Source organism: Solenopsis invicta, chromosome 7, assembly GCF_016802725.1.
Source record: "Solenopsis invicta isolate M01_SB chromosome 7, UNIL_Sinv_3.0, whole genome shotgun sequence".
Taxonomy (NCBI): Eukaryota; Metazoa; Arthropoda; class Insecta; order Hymenoptera; family Formicidae; genus Solenopsis; species Solenopsis invicta.
The window spans coordinates 9,496,523-9,513,893 of record NC_052670.1 but is presented as its reverse complement, the minus strand read 5'-3'; the positions used below and the strand labels follow the sequence as shown (position 1 = coordinate 9,513,893).

General features: G+C 39.4%; 1 protein-coding gene across 4 annotated transcripts in view; it reads left to right on the top strand.

Annotated features, from left to right (window-relative positions):
* Positions 1 to 17,371, top strand: part of LOC105198247 (chondroitin sulfate proteoglycan 4) — a 54,035-nt gene that overhangs the window by 31,321 nt on the left and 5,343 nt on the right. For all 4 annotated transcript variants that reach the window (XM_026137173.2, XM_026137172.2, XM_011164901.3 and 1 more), the window contains 6 exons: positions 6,168 to 6,384; positions 10,451 to 11,045; positions 11,421 to 11,675; positions 12,884 to 13,081; positions 13,969 to 14,170; positions 14,372 to 17,098. In XM_026137173.2, the coding sequence (XP_025992958.2) occupies positions 6,168 to 6,384; positions 10,451 to 11,045; positions 11,421 to 11,675; positions 12,884 to 13,081; positions 13,969 to 14,170; positions 14,372 to 17,098 (4,194 nt within the window). The remainder of the gene's footprint in view (positions 1 to 6,167; positions 6,385 to 10,450; positions 11,046 to 11,420; positions 11,676 to 12,883; positions 13,082 to 13,968; positions 14,171 to 14,371; positions 17,099 to 17,371) is intronic.

Sequence of the window (17,371 nt, the reverse complement as noted above, 5' to 3'; positions counted from 1 at the left end):
CAAGAGAAGTAAAATTGCACAATTTTAATCGTTTAAAAATCATACAATTTTAATAAATGAAGAAAATTAAATCAGTTTACATTCACGCTTTCCTTTATTATTAAAAACACAGTTTTATTTTTCTTAAAACAAAAATTCATAAAAAAATAATTAATATTATTATTTTCCTATCATAAAATAATATGAACTTTATCTGTTAAATTTACACATATTAAATTTATTAATTTAGTTGAAATAATTAATCACAATTATTCAAATTTTCATTTAAAAAAACAATAAATAACCATGTAATAATTAAAATTTATAATTAGTAATCAATTGGTGTGTATGAGTTGATCACTACATTTATCAATCAATGTATATAATATTTACATTTAGAAATTATATGAGAAATCAGGTAGATAAAATCAACTAAAAAGCACAAATTAATTTTATCGGTGCTATAAAAACCAATAATAATAGATAACAAATTGGCACATATGTAAACACAGTTATAGATCTAAACGTGTAAACTAATTTTTTTGTTTTATATTAAAGTTGTCTAATTAATTTTGAAAATGCATCATTAAAATACGAAATATGTTACATAATTGTGGCACTACTGTGGTCCTACTTTATATAATAATTTAATAAGCTTAGTAATTTAATAAACATTAATAAAAGAATGAAGAAATGATTATCGATAGTACGCTTTGTATATATAAAATAAATAACAAAATTGCAATTTATATACATATATATAATAATTCAGAGCGTGAATTCCGTGCATTATTCATATGATATTATTAATTTCCGTTTCATGATTAATTTATTAAATTAACAGAAACGATACGTAATTATTAAAACCTGGGAGGATGATATTGTATATCGTACGAATATTTGAGTATATATTAAAATACTAAAACTCATATAGGTGAAAATGATGCGTACTATGTTACGAGATAAGTTTAACGCGATCATGAAATCTTGATGAATTATTTCCCAAAATTGTGTTATACTCAAGTCCACTTGCGGACAACGAAATTACAACGAGAACTACGTCAACCTACATAGATAGACATTGTCGAGACGATGTTGTTTCGACAGGTATGGCTTCCGTAATGACAATTCCACGAAATAGAATGAAGGCACAGTGGAAATAAAAAAAGATTAAACGTTCTATCTTATGAAGCTTTGCTGTAGCTTTTAAGAATTAAAAGTTTTGGAGTATAAAAGCTCAAGAGAGAGAGCGAGAGAGAGAGAGAGAGAGAGAGAGAGAGAGAGAGAGAGAGAGAGAGAAAGAGGAATCTGATAACTTTGAGGAAAAATTACGATTTAAAAACAAAGTTTTCTTTAAATAACTGTATAATAATGTCCAAAAATTTGAAAATTTTCTTCAATATTTACTTTAATATCTCATCAGTGTCTACTTCAATATCTACTTTCATTTCATATTTTATGAAAATCTGCGGCATTCTGTGAGTGGTATATTAAATATAAAAGAAATTTTTAATATCCCCAAGATGACAATTTTTAAAGCAGAAACTTGATATATTTCATATATATATATATATATATATATATATATATTTTGTAGAAATATTAAAAAACTTCTCTTGCGGACTTTTCCTCCGGAATGAAAGTTATTGGTGTTCTCTTCAGTGCAATCATATTAATGGAAACTCGACTAACTTGGAAAATGTGAAATTCAATGTAGAACGCTATTAATATACAGATAAAAAGCAGGAATTACATCATACAGGAACTGTAAGTTGGTAGTATCAATTGAAAAACGGTAAACAGACTGTTAAGTTACAAGAAAATGATGTGAATAATTATAATAACAATTCTTTTGTTGACTTGTATAAAATGTGGATTTGTCTCGATCAATCGTTAAAAAAATTGTGTGCCGTTAGTGCACCTTCTGGATGGTTGCTCCGGATAATAGGTTCTAGTATAGCGGCGAATCAATTGTTTGCCATTGCGCTGAATCGTGACAACGAGTGAAAACAGGTGATTACGACGGCATAGTGGCCGATATTATTATATCGAAAGTATGACATACGCGCTGTCTCGTGTTTCCGTGATGGCGGGCAGAGGGCTTAAATAATGGTGCACCGGGAGCACGCGTTGCACAAAATCGCACGGACGGGGATGTAATTCAAACATTTGCTTTTGTTTTCGTTGTGTGAACGGCAACATGGAACGAGACTCGTCTCGTGCATTAGAAACGGTCGTAATTACTGTTCGATGTACCGCTCGAGCAGCACTTCATCAATGCCAGTGTAACTTCGCTCAATCGTAAAATGTATTTGTGAAGTCGATCGCATTTATAATCTCGTTGTCGATCCTAATTTCATTACACTCGCGATTCTATTTGCACCACGAATAAATTGGAAGTCGCGATACGTCTCTCCCGTGAGAAACGGCGATTGGAAAATTTTCCATCCACCTTTCGCGGCTACAACGCTCGGGAGTATTACGCCTTTGCGGCGAAATTCCGGATTATACGTTCTTCTGCTTGACAGTACACCCACTGCCACCGGGCATAGAACACTACGAGTTGGACGACGAAGAAAAGGCGGGGATATCCTTTCTATTCTCAATCTGTCGCAAAATGCGCCCGGAAGCTTTATAAGAGAAAGAATCGTACTATCATTTTTCAAGTATTTTCGGAAATACGGAATGAAATACTAAAACGCATAATGCTACGCGATTAAAATATATATCAGAAGACGTTAAATTAGAGTTAACTAAAACCAGTAATTTTGCTGATGTATTTTTCAAAGGGATATAAAAATGTAAAAATGCAAGAGAGGAAAATTTAAAAATTCGCGAGAGGAAATATCAAGAATTCAAGAGGTCAGCGGTATAATCCGCATTTACATTTGTAATAATAAATTTCCGCGTCGTGTGTTTACGATTTCCTGCCGTATAAAACTTATTGTTAGTTGAGAGTAACTTGGTTCTCTTGTGCCTGAGCGGCTGCCTGTACTCTTCGCGCTCCTATACGTGCCACGAGCAGCTTGATAACGACCGGGCTCTTTAATGCAAGCCCGGCACATCAGCCGCAGCGACTGGTAATCATTTCTCCATGGTAAGACAAAAAATTCAACTAGGTCATTCCATTCGAATTGACGCGGACAAAATTGAATGTGATCAGCACAAACAGCATCGTTCTCTCTTCCTTTCTCTCTCTCTCTCTCTCTCTCTCTGTCTGTCTGACGCGCCCCCATCGTTATCCTGTCGGCCGTCACGCATAATACTCGGCGACCAGCTCGAAATTCAATTTACATATTCATGACAATTCATTTGTACCCCATGGCACGGTGTGGCCCACCCTTTGGAGAAGGTCTTATTAATTCCCTGGCATGTGCCTCGCTAAATTCTCGAGGAATAAAGAAAAAGATGCAAAACCCATTTTCGATACTGCGGATTCGTACAAAGTTCTACAAAGTTCTCAGAAAATAGCACCGACTAGTTGTGTAATTACAAAATTCTCGGGAGAATTTGCAATCGATCTCTCTACAAACGATTTAAGATCCTTTCTCTTTGCTCTCTCCAACTTTCAGTTTTAGTTTTCGAGATACCAGTGATTAAACATGAAAATAATTTCCTATTGAAATGAAATCCCCCTCTGCCCCTGCTCCATATTAATAGAAAGATAACATTTCTAGTTGAACCACATAATTTCAAAGTTTAATTTGTATTCTTAACTTTTTTTCAGTGCGAACACAAAATACAAACTGTGAAATAAGATCTTATCCGTGCTACACCATATATAGCCGTATACATGTGTGTGTATCATATTAGTTGGATCTGTATAAGTGAGCGTACACGTACAATAGCGTACAATGCAAACGTATATCTATATAGTCGATTGCAAGATTCTCAGCGTGGATTTCGCTTATCGGCCGCTATTTCCTCGGCTCCGTAGAAATATAGAGGATATTCTCACCACACGACGTATATTTGATAGCCATGAAAAATCAATAAAAAATATATACATTCCGATGTGTCAATATCATAATACCTACGCGAGAAGCTCTTACGATCAAAAATTATCTATTTTATTGGCGCTATTTCTTTACGGTGTCTTTCAATATGTGCACACAGAGAAAAAGATTTCATTAGAATTAGTATTCCTATTTATTTGACTGGAAGTTGCTTTATCGAAACAAAATATGCAAAACATTATTTATTTAAATAAAAATGTTGTTTTATTCAAACAATATCTATCATTTGACGAAAATAACACTGTTATTAATCATACTTATTCAAATATTGGTTTGTTTGGACCATTTCAAATAAATTTATTTGGATACAATCAAATTTATTAAATGCAAAGAAATCATTTTCTCTGTGTAGTCACCTTTTCGAAATATTTATTTTTCCTTGACTAAAATAATTTTTTCACCTGCTCTATTTTATATAAATACGAAATAATCTTTCTCGCGTGAATTTCAATTTCCTTAATTTATAATTCAAATTTTTATTAGATTATACAAAAAGTTAAAGCTAAAAATATTTATAAAAATTAAGTAAACATAAATTCAGAAGAAAGAGCTATTGCACAAGAGTGAGAAAGAGGAGAGAGAGAGAGAGAAATCTAGCAAAAGCAATGCTTGTTGAAACCATTGCCGTCAACTCGTAAGACCGCTGAAATATTATTGTCGTTACCCATGCAAATCTATCTTCCGAAAATCGTTATTTCACCCCGACATATGGCAGTAACCACACTGGGCGAATTCACCCAGTGTTTAGAAACGCGTAAACCACCGTGTAGCCGCTGTCCTGCGGCGCAATTGGCCGTGCGCCAAAACATCTTACAATCAATAAAATTTTGCATTATGTCAAAAAACCAGAGACTGATGGCGTTGTTTGCGGATCCACGCGGGCGGTACGCCGCAACGGTACTGTAAGACAGGGCCGACTGGTTTAGCGTCGGCATTCCGTCGCAGACTGTATTCGCGATTCCGCGGCGTGCCAGTAAACGCCCATCTCGGACCGCTTATATACACATACATCCCGTCGGTTTCCGTTGTGCCCTGATAGCGCCGTCTCAGCATCCATCGACGCACGCGGCAGCTCGAGGGTAATTCGCCAACTCTCCGAGAAGGATGCCGCTTGTCACACACGAAGACAATTAACTTCGCGTTGCAACAAGCCCGCCCGCGGCGTGAAACCGCCGCCGCGCCGGTTTCGCCGAATCCGTTGCATCTGTCGCAAATATCAAGTACGTCGCGCGCATATTATATACATATTATTTGTCTCGCCTCTCCGCGTGACAACGTTCGCAGGAAGTTTCGAATGCTTGGTGAAATTGGATTTTGCAAGGAACACTTCGGCTGTTGCAATTACGTGAAATCAAGCACGAGAATCAAGCGAGCATTGTTTAATCGTTCGCCTCTCAATGGAAGAATTAATAAAACTCAAATATTCTTTTTTTGAACAAGAAAAAACGTGTTAAAGAAACGTTTATGTATATCAACTGTATTCTCTGGCAATGCGATTAATGGCAAATGCGCAGCGATTCATCTTCTAATTAGTTTTTCTTCGATTCACTAATGATGTAGCCATCCACCAATCAGAGAAATAAAAAGTAATAACGCTTGCCGACGTTAAAAGCTCTCGTTCGTCTGGAATCGCAATCATTCGCGGTTATATTTCTATGTAACAGTTTCCAACGCGAATCAATAACGACCTCATTAATGTAATGTTTAATGGACACCACCTGCAAAGCTCATAAAACGTATGTGCGTGTTTTGCAGATTTGTTGAATGCGAAAGCATCGAGAGTTTGTATCGCCATTACGCAATAATTCTTTCACAAAGTTTTCCTCGTTGATATTACGTATCGAGACCAGTGTGTTACGCTTAGAAAAACCTAAAATTCTCTAGATAAATTATACGTAATGTAATTTAATGTGTTTTATTTTATATAGATAAAATAATATAAAAGATAAAATTATATATGATTTTATCTAGGTAATTTTTAGTACAGAATATCGCTGTTGATGGATAATTTGATAAGAAAATGAAAATGACATGCATAAAAATAATCTAGATAAAGATAAGATGAAGTTACTTCTTCATCTAAATGGTTATCTAGATAATTTTATATAGATAAGAGCAAACACCGATTGACACTAATTCGCGAGGATGACACTTCATCCGTTTGATTCGCAGGTCATACGGATTATCTGCGAGGATGTATGGCTGACATAATTTATAACGGCGCCAAAGTTATAGAGTACGCCAGGTCGAGGAAGGGCCAGTCGGAGGCAACAGCCGTAACGTGGGGCTGCTCGCCGGAATTCGACGCCACGAGGAGCACGGAAGTCAGCTTTGTCGAGGACGGCGCCTTCGTCGCCATTCCGCGCCCCATTCCGCGCTCCGGCTCGAGGTATATACCAAAAGTACCGCTTTCCGTTGTAATGTATACACATCCATTTATCATCGTCGCACCTACGGGACCGTAGAAAACATAATTAAACTGTCGCGGCGACGCAACCGTATCAACTACATCATCGATAATGGCTCGTATCGATGCAAGAAAGGACGCAGAGCTTTATCCCGCCAAGTTATTATTACCGAACCCGCAGCGTTACTTAATTATCTTAATCCATTTAATTATCTTCATCCTTATTTATACACAGCTTTACATTTGTTCGACAATTACGCAGCTTTAAAGGAAATTTCAGAGACACTGTGAAATTCACGTTTGCAGAAATTCGATCGTGGTTCTCTATTCTTTTTTCATTTTTTTTTTTTTTTTTTTTTTTTTTTGTTTGTTGGCGAGAGACGTATGACGCGATGTTTCAGTTTTAGCGGCGACTCTATCGTACCATCATGTAAAATAAATACGTTGGCTCACAAATTCAATATCTTATGGTAATACCGCGGGAAATCCGTCCGTTTCTCTGAGGTCGACGGCGGCGGGGTTGCATAACTCGCATACTCTTGCACATAGCTGTATATCTACATCCAGGCCGCATTCAAGTCATCGGTCAGGGAAGGCCTTTCATGTTGCGCGACTCCTACCACTTTCATCCCTCGCGTAACCTTTAACGATTAAACTCATGAGAACATTGTTACATCGCGAAGAGCTCGGAAACAACTGTTTCAATCGCGAGAGTTACGTCACTGTTAACTTTTGCAACGAGACAGACAGCAATGCTTCGTCAATGGGGGGGAGGGGGGGGGCACTTTGATCCCTCTTTTCAGTGCGGCACAAGGACTTCGATGAGGCGGAACGGTCGATTGGCTCGAAAGCTTATAACGATAAAGCTACTTACTACGTGCCAGCAGTCGTTTGTGGAATTAATACTATTCAAGATGCAGAGTTGCCGGTTATCATTTGCACTAGTGAATAAATGTCGTAGTGCACGTAATACACTAGTACGCGCTAGCGTAACGTTGTAATATACATATAGATATAGACGATGAATGCACTAACGATGACTTCGGTATAAACCTTCTCAGCGTAGGATATAATAATTATTAATAAATTCACATGTAAAAGCGTGGAACTTAATCTACAGAATATACGATTTTTTTTTTTTTATAATCCTGACATTGAGTTAAAGAAAATATATTTATATTACTAAAATAGAAAGCTAACATAATGTAAGTAAAAATACAAACGGACAAACGTAATATTTGTTAAAAATGAATTGGAGAGTTTTCGAGATATATAAACGCGTCGTTTTTATCTTGGCGAAGTGGACATGTGCAAGCATATTGCAAGTCTCCCAGGAGCAGATTGTGTACATTGTGGTTTTGTGGATTCCCGGTATATCTCGAAGCATCTCAGAGTAGAAACACGACCTCAAAAGCCTTTGTTTCTATAAATTAAAAGCTCAGCGGGGACCGGCAATGTTTACATTGAAAATTGTACATCCACTGTGGGATACATAATTTCCAATAATGGCCACCGCAAGATATTTGGTCTCTACGATCTATATTTTCATCTCTTATTTTTTGGTTATTAATCTTCCGCACGTAGAATACAAACTCTCTCCGTTTGCCCCGACTAACGTACGAAAATGCCAGGCACGTCCGAGAAGACTAAAAACTTCGGTGAGCCAGATGTGTCCTCGCTGTACTATCCCAGCGAAAATTATTCGGGAGTATACTAAGAGGCGGAAAAACGCTTCATTTTCACACGAATGCGGTGTATACCGAGTAAGCGCGGTTAATACCGGCCTTCACATGCAGATAGTTAAGTCCTGGCTGCACGCATGGTTTCCCGTGTCTTGTATACGTTCGTAGGGGCTCGGACCGTAGGATCCCCGACTCTTTTGTTGTCCCGAATTAAAAGCACACTAGTTCCGAGTAGTACCTTAATTCAACACTTATCTGAGAAAATAAATGTTGGAAACCTGTTGCGTTAATGCGGCTAAAAGCGAGACAAAAGGTCAAGTCCGTTTTTTCGCATAAATGTTTAAGAGAAACCGACCTCTCTTCTCGCATCGAGCTGCAGCCACATAGCGCGCACCAGCAGATCTCGTCGATAAACGGATAAGTAGACAGTCAAGAGGAATCGAATGGATGACTGGACAGTCGTAACTGTCTTCCTTCCGCGGCGTTCTACGTGAAGTCGATGAACCGTGAAGATTTCGACGTGCGCTTTCTGAGTTCAATTGATCTGGAAGATTCGAGTGTCACGTGTATACGTAGCTCATACAGAACCGTTTCTATTTGAACTGAGTGTACTTTCCACATTCGTCTTTTAATCGTTATTAATTCATCGGTTTTCTTCCGTCACATACAAAACGTGAAATTATATTTAATTATACAGATCAAGTTTTATCATTTTTCTACCTCGCATTTTTATTTGATTTAAATTGATGAAGATTGAAGACACTAAATAGGAACGATAGCCGGATGTCTTTTCTTAATTTTAATCGTTGACATTTTTCGAACGGATTTAATTTTCACGAGTATCGTTAGCGCATAAAGAGCAAACAAGTTATACCGCGTTTTCGGAAGCAAAGCATTGACTGATGAGAAACGTAGAGACACAAGCGGACTGTATTAGAATCCTTAGTGCACCACAACATGGTAAACAACTAATTGCGTTTACAGTTCGCGCAGGTACATGTTTGCGTACAACCGTTACGAATTGTATTGCGCAGTAAGACATCGACTAACATATCAAGCGTTTTCATTAACTCGCGGCTTTAACAGAGTTAAATGATGAGCTAATTCTCGATGCGAGCTGATCATGATTTACGTAATTAAACTTGGACTGCAGCTTAATTACGACATGGGTGTACTTTAGCATCATGTCAGACTCCCCCCGCCCCCTCCAAACGTAATTAGTAAAACGTAAATAAAAGTGTAAGAAAGTAGAGGGATACCGTAATAATCGAAGTAAGTGACAAATATATTAAGAACGTGTGGTATAATAATAATACGTGTCTTTTTCGTATGATATGTTTGATACAAATACGCTACGATACAATAGTATTTTCAATTTCGCAGAGTATACGTTGCTATCGCGTTATTGTATATTATTGCATCCGTCTGTTGTGACGATGAAAGTCTACCTCGCTTTCGTAACCACCATTGTAGCACTTCGCTGTGATGTTACTTCAAAAGCAAAGTAATGAATCCACCCGCTGAAGTAAATAATCGGCTTTCGTGTTCGCAGCAGTCGTGCCTTCCCGCACAAGATGCGAAAATCACTCGCCCCAAAGTTTCTCCGGGTAGAAGTCGACTGAGCAAAATTTGATTTGATTACAATTATAAATTCACGGCGAACAATCTTCTTTCTCCCCCTGCGCTACCATCGTTTGCATTGCCCCGCTCGTTTAACTCGTGTTGTACGAATAACGTTTCGCTTGTTTAATCGCGTTTTGCAGTGAGATCTGAACACCGTACTGTTTCAAGAACGATGATTAAACGAAGAGCAAAACATAACAATTATCTTGTAAAAGCAATATTCTTGAAGATTTAAATTATCACATCTTTAAATTATCGAGATTTCCATCGCTATGCTTTGTATCTCAATTATTCTTACAGGATTTTGCATATCTCTTGTGGAGTCTCTCGGTCAGTTCGATTCGTTAAAAAAAAGAAGCCTTTCAACATTGTGGTCTTTCAACAAAATGCAAAATCGTTCGACGGTGTCACGCTCGATCAGTCGATGCATTCGCAAAAGTTTCTCGTTCGTAATACCTATTACTTTGCTGTATTATAATAATTGCACCGTTTGTGAACCATGCGGAAAAATCAGTCGTGAAATTTTAGCCCAATTTCCAAGATGCATGGTAATATCAGAGTTTTCCGTTATTTCGCGCCAACGGCTTAGGTATAAGCGGTATTATCTAGAAGAGTATCCTCCATGGCCTCATGAAGTCGTCGCGTAACGACCGTAACATCAGACGAGTCCGATTCGGTTGCGCAGTCCTTTCTTAAGGGGCAGTAGCAAAGTTTCCTGCCAATTTCATCTTACGACTTTGCAGATGGGAATTCGAGCTGAAGACCGGCGCCGACAGTGGCCTGTTGCTCTATAACACAGGGCAATCGTCTTACGCGGATTACCTCGGTATAGAGCTGTTCGAGGGTAAGATTCGACTATTGATGAATAAAGGGAACGGCCCGACCGAGTTGACGCACGGCACTCTGGTGGCTGACGGTAAATGGCATAGCGTAATCGTGGATTTCAATCCGAGTGGCCTTGGCATTGCCGTTGATCATCACGAGAAAACAATGGCTCTGCCGTCCGGCGGAAATCGGTTCCTCGACCTGGCGGACACATTGTACATCGGCGGCACGGAGCTGAACAAACGCGCCCGGGCCCTGAGCAAGGGTCTTAGATCTGGCGACGTGAGTTACAAGGGCTGCATACGAAACATGGTCCTCGACAACAAGGACCTCGGTTTACCGGACGTAAAGGTCAGCCAGGGTGTCGTCGTGGGCTGCGTCTGGGGATATCCGTGTATCGAGGCCGATCCCTGCGTATCCAGTGCATCGTGTATGCAACTGGGTGTCAACTCATTCAGGTGCAACTGCGACCAGTCACTATGCATCAAGCCGAATTACGCCGAGGACTACAAGGTAGATCAATTTTAATTGAGTTTCAATGACGCTCCACCCACTTGGCGAGGGTTACGTTGCGGTTGCGAGCTAATTATGTCACCGGCAACTAGCGTATGGATTTACGGAGATGCATAGCTAACTTAGTCAAGCTACATAGATTACTCTTTAACAATTATCGCGATATTGTAATAACTGATAATGATTTTGTTATGATTTTGTTATCATAATTAATATAGAATATTTAATTTTATAATTTCATATTCCTATTAATATTTAATAAGATTGAAAAAAAATATTTATACATATATACACGTATATAAAAGCAATATTGATGAATATTATAATAAAATTTTTGCATCCAAAGAATAAAGAATTAATATGGCGTTTTTACAGATCTACTCGAATACCACCCTTCCTGTAAATTTGGAAATTCTCTCTCTGAGCCCTCTACTAGTCTCCGAGGGAGAGCACGTGTTAGTAACGAGCGAAAATATCGCAATGGTATTGGACATCGCTAAATACGGCGTGGAAGAAACTGGTGTCACGTTTACCTTAGTGACACCGCCAACCTACGGAACGTTGGCGTTAGACCTTCTAACATCACGAAACGATCACTCCTTCACGTTGCAAGACATCAATCAGGATAAGGTAAACTGTTTAATCAACAAGTCATCGATTTATCAAATCCTCTAATTAAACGTTCAATTCTGTTTCAAACTCGTTGCTCGATTGTAAGATTTGCGGTCGCGACGATTGCAACGATAATACGTGTCCACCAGTCGGTTACACGCGTGATGATAAAACTCGAAATCGTCGAGGAGTTTGCGGGAGCACGTGTAAGAGGCGAAACTCGGTCGGCGTGCACCTGACGTTAATTAATATGAGGTGACTAACCGCCATCCGAGCCGGCTGGCCGGGCATAGGCCGTAGAAGGTACGGAGAAACGTGGAAAATCATGTGTTCTTCCAGTTCGTCATAGGACCACGCGCTGCTATACTTAGTACGCGCTATAAGGACTAACTTTAGAATCGTTAGTGGCGGGAACACGGAGGGTCGGCCGACTCGTCGTGCTCTCACTCGCTCGCTCGTCTGCTCCTCCTACTACCCACACTCAATTTATCTCGCGACAGTGCTCTATTTATAAACCGCCCCGCCACCGCTCATTAATGGTTTTTCGTTAAAGATCACGTATCGTCCCGGCCACTTTTTATTCTCCGCGAGATCGTCTGCCGTTTATTGCCAATCGCTTTCTAATCGTTAAAATAAAATAAAAAGCACACAAGAAAAAAGCTCGCGTCTTTCCCCCGTCTCGGCTCGAATCAACCGGGGACGACGCCCACTCGATATGTTAATCGACGACTTAACTCCTGTCGTTCTAATTAATTTTGAACCGCGGTCGATCTCGAGTGTTAGATCAAACGCCAGAAAGGATAACATGAGCGGGGCACTCCGGCGTACTCTGCCATGATTAATTCTGATTCTGTAGCACGGTGTAGTGTGTGTTTGCCGATCGAGATTCTCGTGGAACAGCGAGCTATCGTTGATCGAGCAAGTTGAAGTTCACACATTCCTCGTTGTACGGTTGCTCCTAATCGATACATAACAGATTACTGATGCTCGCGCGATACTTCTTTCCTATGCAAATTTGCTTTACGCGAGCATAAAAATCGCGATCAATTACCGTATCGTTACCGTACTCTTAAATTCGCGATTTATCGGCAATCGTTCAGCGGCTAAGAGCGTTTTAAAGCCCACGTTAATCATCCGATTTTCCGAAGCGATAGACATGAATGTCGCTGTATTACGTTAGATATAATGTACGGCATTGTCCTTATGATAATTGACTTCCCCAACAGATACAGTACATGCATGACGGTAGCGAAACCACAGAGGACAGCATGATTCTGGAATTGACGTTGGTGGCCGGGACAGGCTATGCGCTTCCAGGATACCTCCAAGGACATCTCAGATTTCCTCTTCACGTTAATGTCACTCCTGTCAATGACCCGCCGTTACTCGAGATACCGACCGCGAAAGTGCTGCGTCTGGCCCAAGTAAGATACGAAAATAAACCATAAGCTCTACTACTATTCTTTCATCTAGCTTTCTATCGACGTTTACTACGTATATACATTTTACGTCGAGTCACCGGCGACAATGCGATAATTCGAAACGCATTGTGTCTAGTTTGACCGAAACCGGTAGTTCATGCCACTCAAGTAAATCAATTAATAAAGACCAGATAAAATAGTAGCTTATTTGTGGCTCGTGCATCTTCGGAGAACGTGGCAATTTAGCCGCAACGAAATCGATTTACACTCGCTCGTGCGCCGGTCATCGCTCTTAATTAACTGCGCCTGTAAGCTCGAGGGTATGCGTGTGTATACCATGCATAACGCATATTTCTTTCAATTCGGATGCAAATTCTCGGAAGAGCAATAATCTCGGAATATGAAGACGGAAATTGTAATTACGATATTTGCGTTCATTTAACTTCATGCACCCCAATATACTAGCGTTACACAGCCAAGCGTTACACAGCCATTTTACACAAATACAAAGATAATAAGTACTTATAAGTCAATTTACTAATTATAATTTTAATATTAATTATTTTTTTTAATTTAGCTAAAAATGTGCGGACAAAAATAATTTCCATGTTAATCAGTGCGCAATAATATTAAAATAAAAACAAGATCTTTTATTGATCCATTTTCTCAAATCATCTTTCGATAAAAAAAAATTGCTAAACGAATATATTGATATAAAATATTCGGTGGTATATTCGCTATACCTCGCTTGATGCGTTTTACGTCAGCGTAAAAATAACAGCGCAATTTTTCGCCAATTCGTTGAATCCTTTCATCCAAATGCCTATGCAGCGTTCGCTGGGTGATTTCAGGCAGATATTAAATGTGCGAAAAAACGTTGATATTCACAGGGTACAAGAAAAATACTGACCAAGGAGTTAATATGGGCTATAGACGCCGACACGCCGTCGGAAATGCTGATTTATACGATTTTACGAGCAGATACTGACGCGGGGCATATCGAAAGAGTTACTTCTCCGTTTCGACCTATCGACACGTTCACGCAAGCCGAATTAATGCAAGGTCTCATCGCATACGTGCATCGTGGAAATGGTAACGATTCGTTGTTATTAATTAAACGTCTTAAATTGTAGCATATTCGTTATTTTGTTATTACTATGATATCTTTGAGTTTTAATATATATATATATATATATATATATATATACTAAATAACACTTGACAATAAAATATGTATAAAGCATTATATTTTCATTGAAAGCTTTCATGTACGAAACGTATTTAATTTTTCAGCCAAACCAAATGCAATGTTGGGTTTGCAAGTGAGCGATGGCATCGAGAGTAGTCAGCCCGCGTATCTACGCGTATCGGCTTACCCGTTGCAAATCAAACTGACGCACAATACCGGCCTCATTGTGGTACACCGTTCGTTCTCTTACCTAACACCAGCGAATCTCTCGTTTGCCACAAATTCGGACGACAACACCATTGACATTCGTTACGATGTCGTCTCGCCACCACAATTTGGTGTTTTGCAGAGACTAAAGGACGTTTCGAGTAGTTGGACGAATGTAGACCATTTTACTAGTCGAGACGTGGAATTGCACACCATTCGTTATGCTCATAACGTCGGCAGTCCTAATCAGGATGAGTTTAAATTCCAAGCGAGCGTGCGCGAAGTGAAGACACAGCAGACCTACGACTTCCAGATTACTTTCATCGATCTCGAGTTGAAGGAGACCAGAAGAGTACCTATTAATCTCACCAATACGTCAAACATCACTATCACGAACAACCACTTGAGGTACCAGACGAATCCGCTAGTTACATCACCAAGTAAGATCGTCTTCACTCTTATAACGGGACCAAGATACGGCAATTTATTTCTGTTCGATCGTAAACTTACGACGACTGATACCTTCACGCAAGAAGATATCGAGGCCGATAGACTGAGCTATCGTCTGTACAGACGATCCTATTCCAATATCCTCGACGAAATAACGTTTAAAGTTAACGCGCCTCAATGCGTCGATATACACGCCAATTTGAAAGTTCGATATTATCTTGGCAAGAACAGCAAATCGCTGGAGGGCGTGGAGTATTTGAAAGTTGACGAAGGCTCGAAGGTGCCTCTGAGAATCACGCATGTGAATCCAAAGGAATACGGTATATCCTCTCTGATATACAATCTTACGATAAGCCCGAATCATGGTTGGCTCTCCATCGCGAATAGTTCGATATCGCAGAATCAAAAAAATGTCTCATCTTTTACATTAGAAGATGTATTGATGCAGACGGTATATTATGTGCACGATGATACCGAGACAAAAGAGGATTCTTTCGAGTTTGTGGCAGTGTCCATGGACTCCGTGGATTTTATGTACGTCGGGAAATTTCGAATCGAGATCATCATGAAAAACGATAATCCGCCAGAACGAACAGTCAACAGAATTTTTCACGTCGTATCGAGAGGGGAAAAACTGATAACAAATAAGGATCTCGCGTATATGGATAAGGACATTGGCACTAAAGCGAGCGAGCTTATTTATACCAGAAGGGATGTCAGGAAAAGTGCGCTGTACAGGATAACTAATCTCTCGGTACAAATACGCGAATTTTCGCAACAAGATATCAACGATGGTATGATACTCTTCCGGCATCAAGGGGATGAACACGAGAAAATTGAATTCGGCATCACTGACGGTCACTTTTATAGGACTGGTGTTCTTGAAATTCAAGCTAGTCCACCATACATTAGATTACGCGAGAGCAACGGCTCGGTTGTCCAGTTTAACAAGTCCGTGGTGCTTCGATCAAAAGAATTGGAGATAGAAACGAACGTGTATGCTACAGAGAAGGACGTGAAATACAATGTATGGGAGAAACCGAAGCACGGTATACTGATGAAACATGGTAGAGAGTCGAACAGTTTTACGGAGGATGATCTGAAGCACGGTAGTGTACTGTACAAGCACCTAGGTGGATCCTTAACAAAAGATACCTTTAGATTTAAAGTGTTTGTTAAAGGCGCGGATGCCGAAGGTGCGTTAACGATCAAAATTTATCCAGAGAGCTATTGGGAATCTTTGATTATTCAAAATAACAAGACGATACTGGTCGACGAAGCTACTAGCATCCTGTTGAATCGGAAGAGCCTCGACATAATGCATCCTAAGATATCGCCAACAGAAATTGTCTATTACGTGCGAGAATGGCCGCAGAATGGCTACTTGGAGTTGCAAATTCACGACGAGCAGATAAGGGAAGGCGAGGAGATAAGGGAAGAATACAGCGGTAACGCGGTGAAGCATTTCGAGCAGAGTCTGATAAACGACAATCGCGTCTTCTATGTTCAATCGGTGATGAATCAAACGAACGATCGTTTCGTCGTGGACGTTACCAACGGTATTACGTGGTTACGTGGTCTAAGTGTGAACTTTGTGATAGTGCCGGAGAAACTTTATGTCGAGGCGAAGAGTTACACCGTGGTGGAAGGGAAGAGCGTGATATTGAGCGAGACGAACTTCTTGGTTGTGACGCCATATTACGCCGGCAAGATATCGGATTATAGAGTAGTAGAAAAACCGAAGCATGGCACGATTCTCGATTCCACGAAGAACAATCAGGTAAAGAAGTTTTCGCAAAAGCATCTAAACGCCGGAGTCATAGTGTACAAGCACAACGGGAACGAATTTTTGAGCGATTCCTTCAAGATGGTAGTCACCGCTGGTGATAAGATGAGCGAGCCTTTTGACGTATCAATTATCGTTCAGCCGGTTAACGACGAGGTTCCTGTGCTAGTGAATAGAACGGATCTAAATGTTTGGCAAGGCGGATCTGTTATTTTGACGCCGACAAACTTAGCCGCTGTAGATAACGATACTGCCCCGTACGATATAATATTCAACGTTACTGGAGTGAGAAATGGATACATCTCGTTAATCACTTCACCCGACGTGGACATTTATAATTTTACGCAGAGTCAAATTAATGAGTCACAAGTTGTATTTACGCATACGAGTAAGTATATTGCAATATTCAGAAATATTTAAGCAGACTGGTTGTCTTGTAGAACTAGTTGTAGAATTTTTAACAGTATATATATACAAATATAATGTCAAATATTAATAGTTAAATAGTAAATTATACATAAAATAAATGTGTAATGACTTTCTGAATTTTTAATTCAAGACTTTTTTAGAAAATTGATTTACACAATAGTAATTTTAATTAATGAAATTGCAAACTCTCAATACGAGATTTAACGTAAAAAAAATTAACAACATACATTTT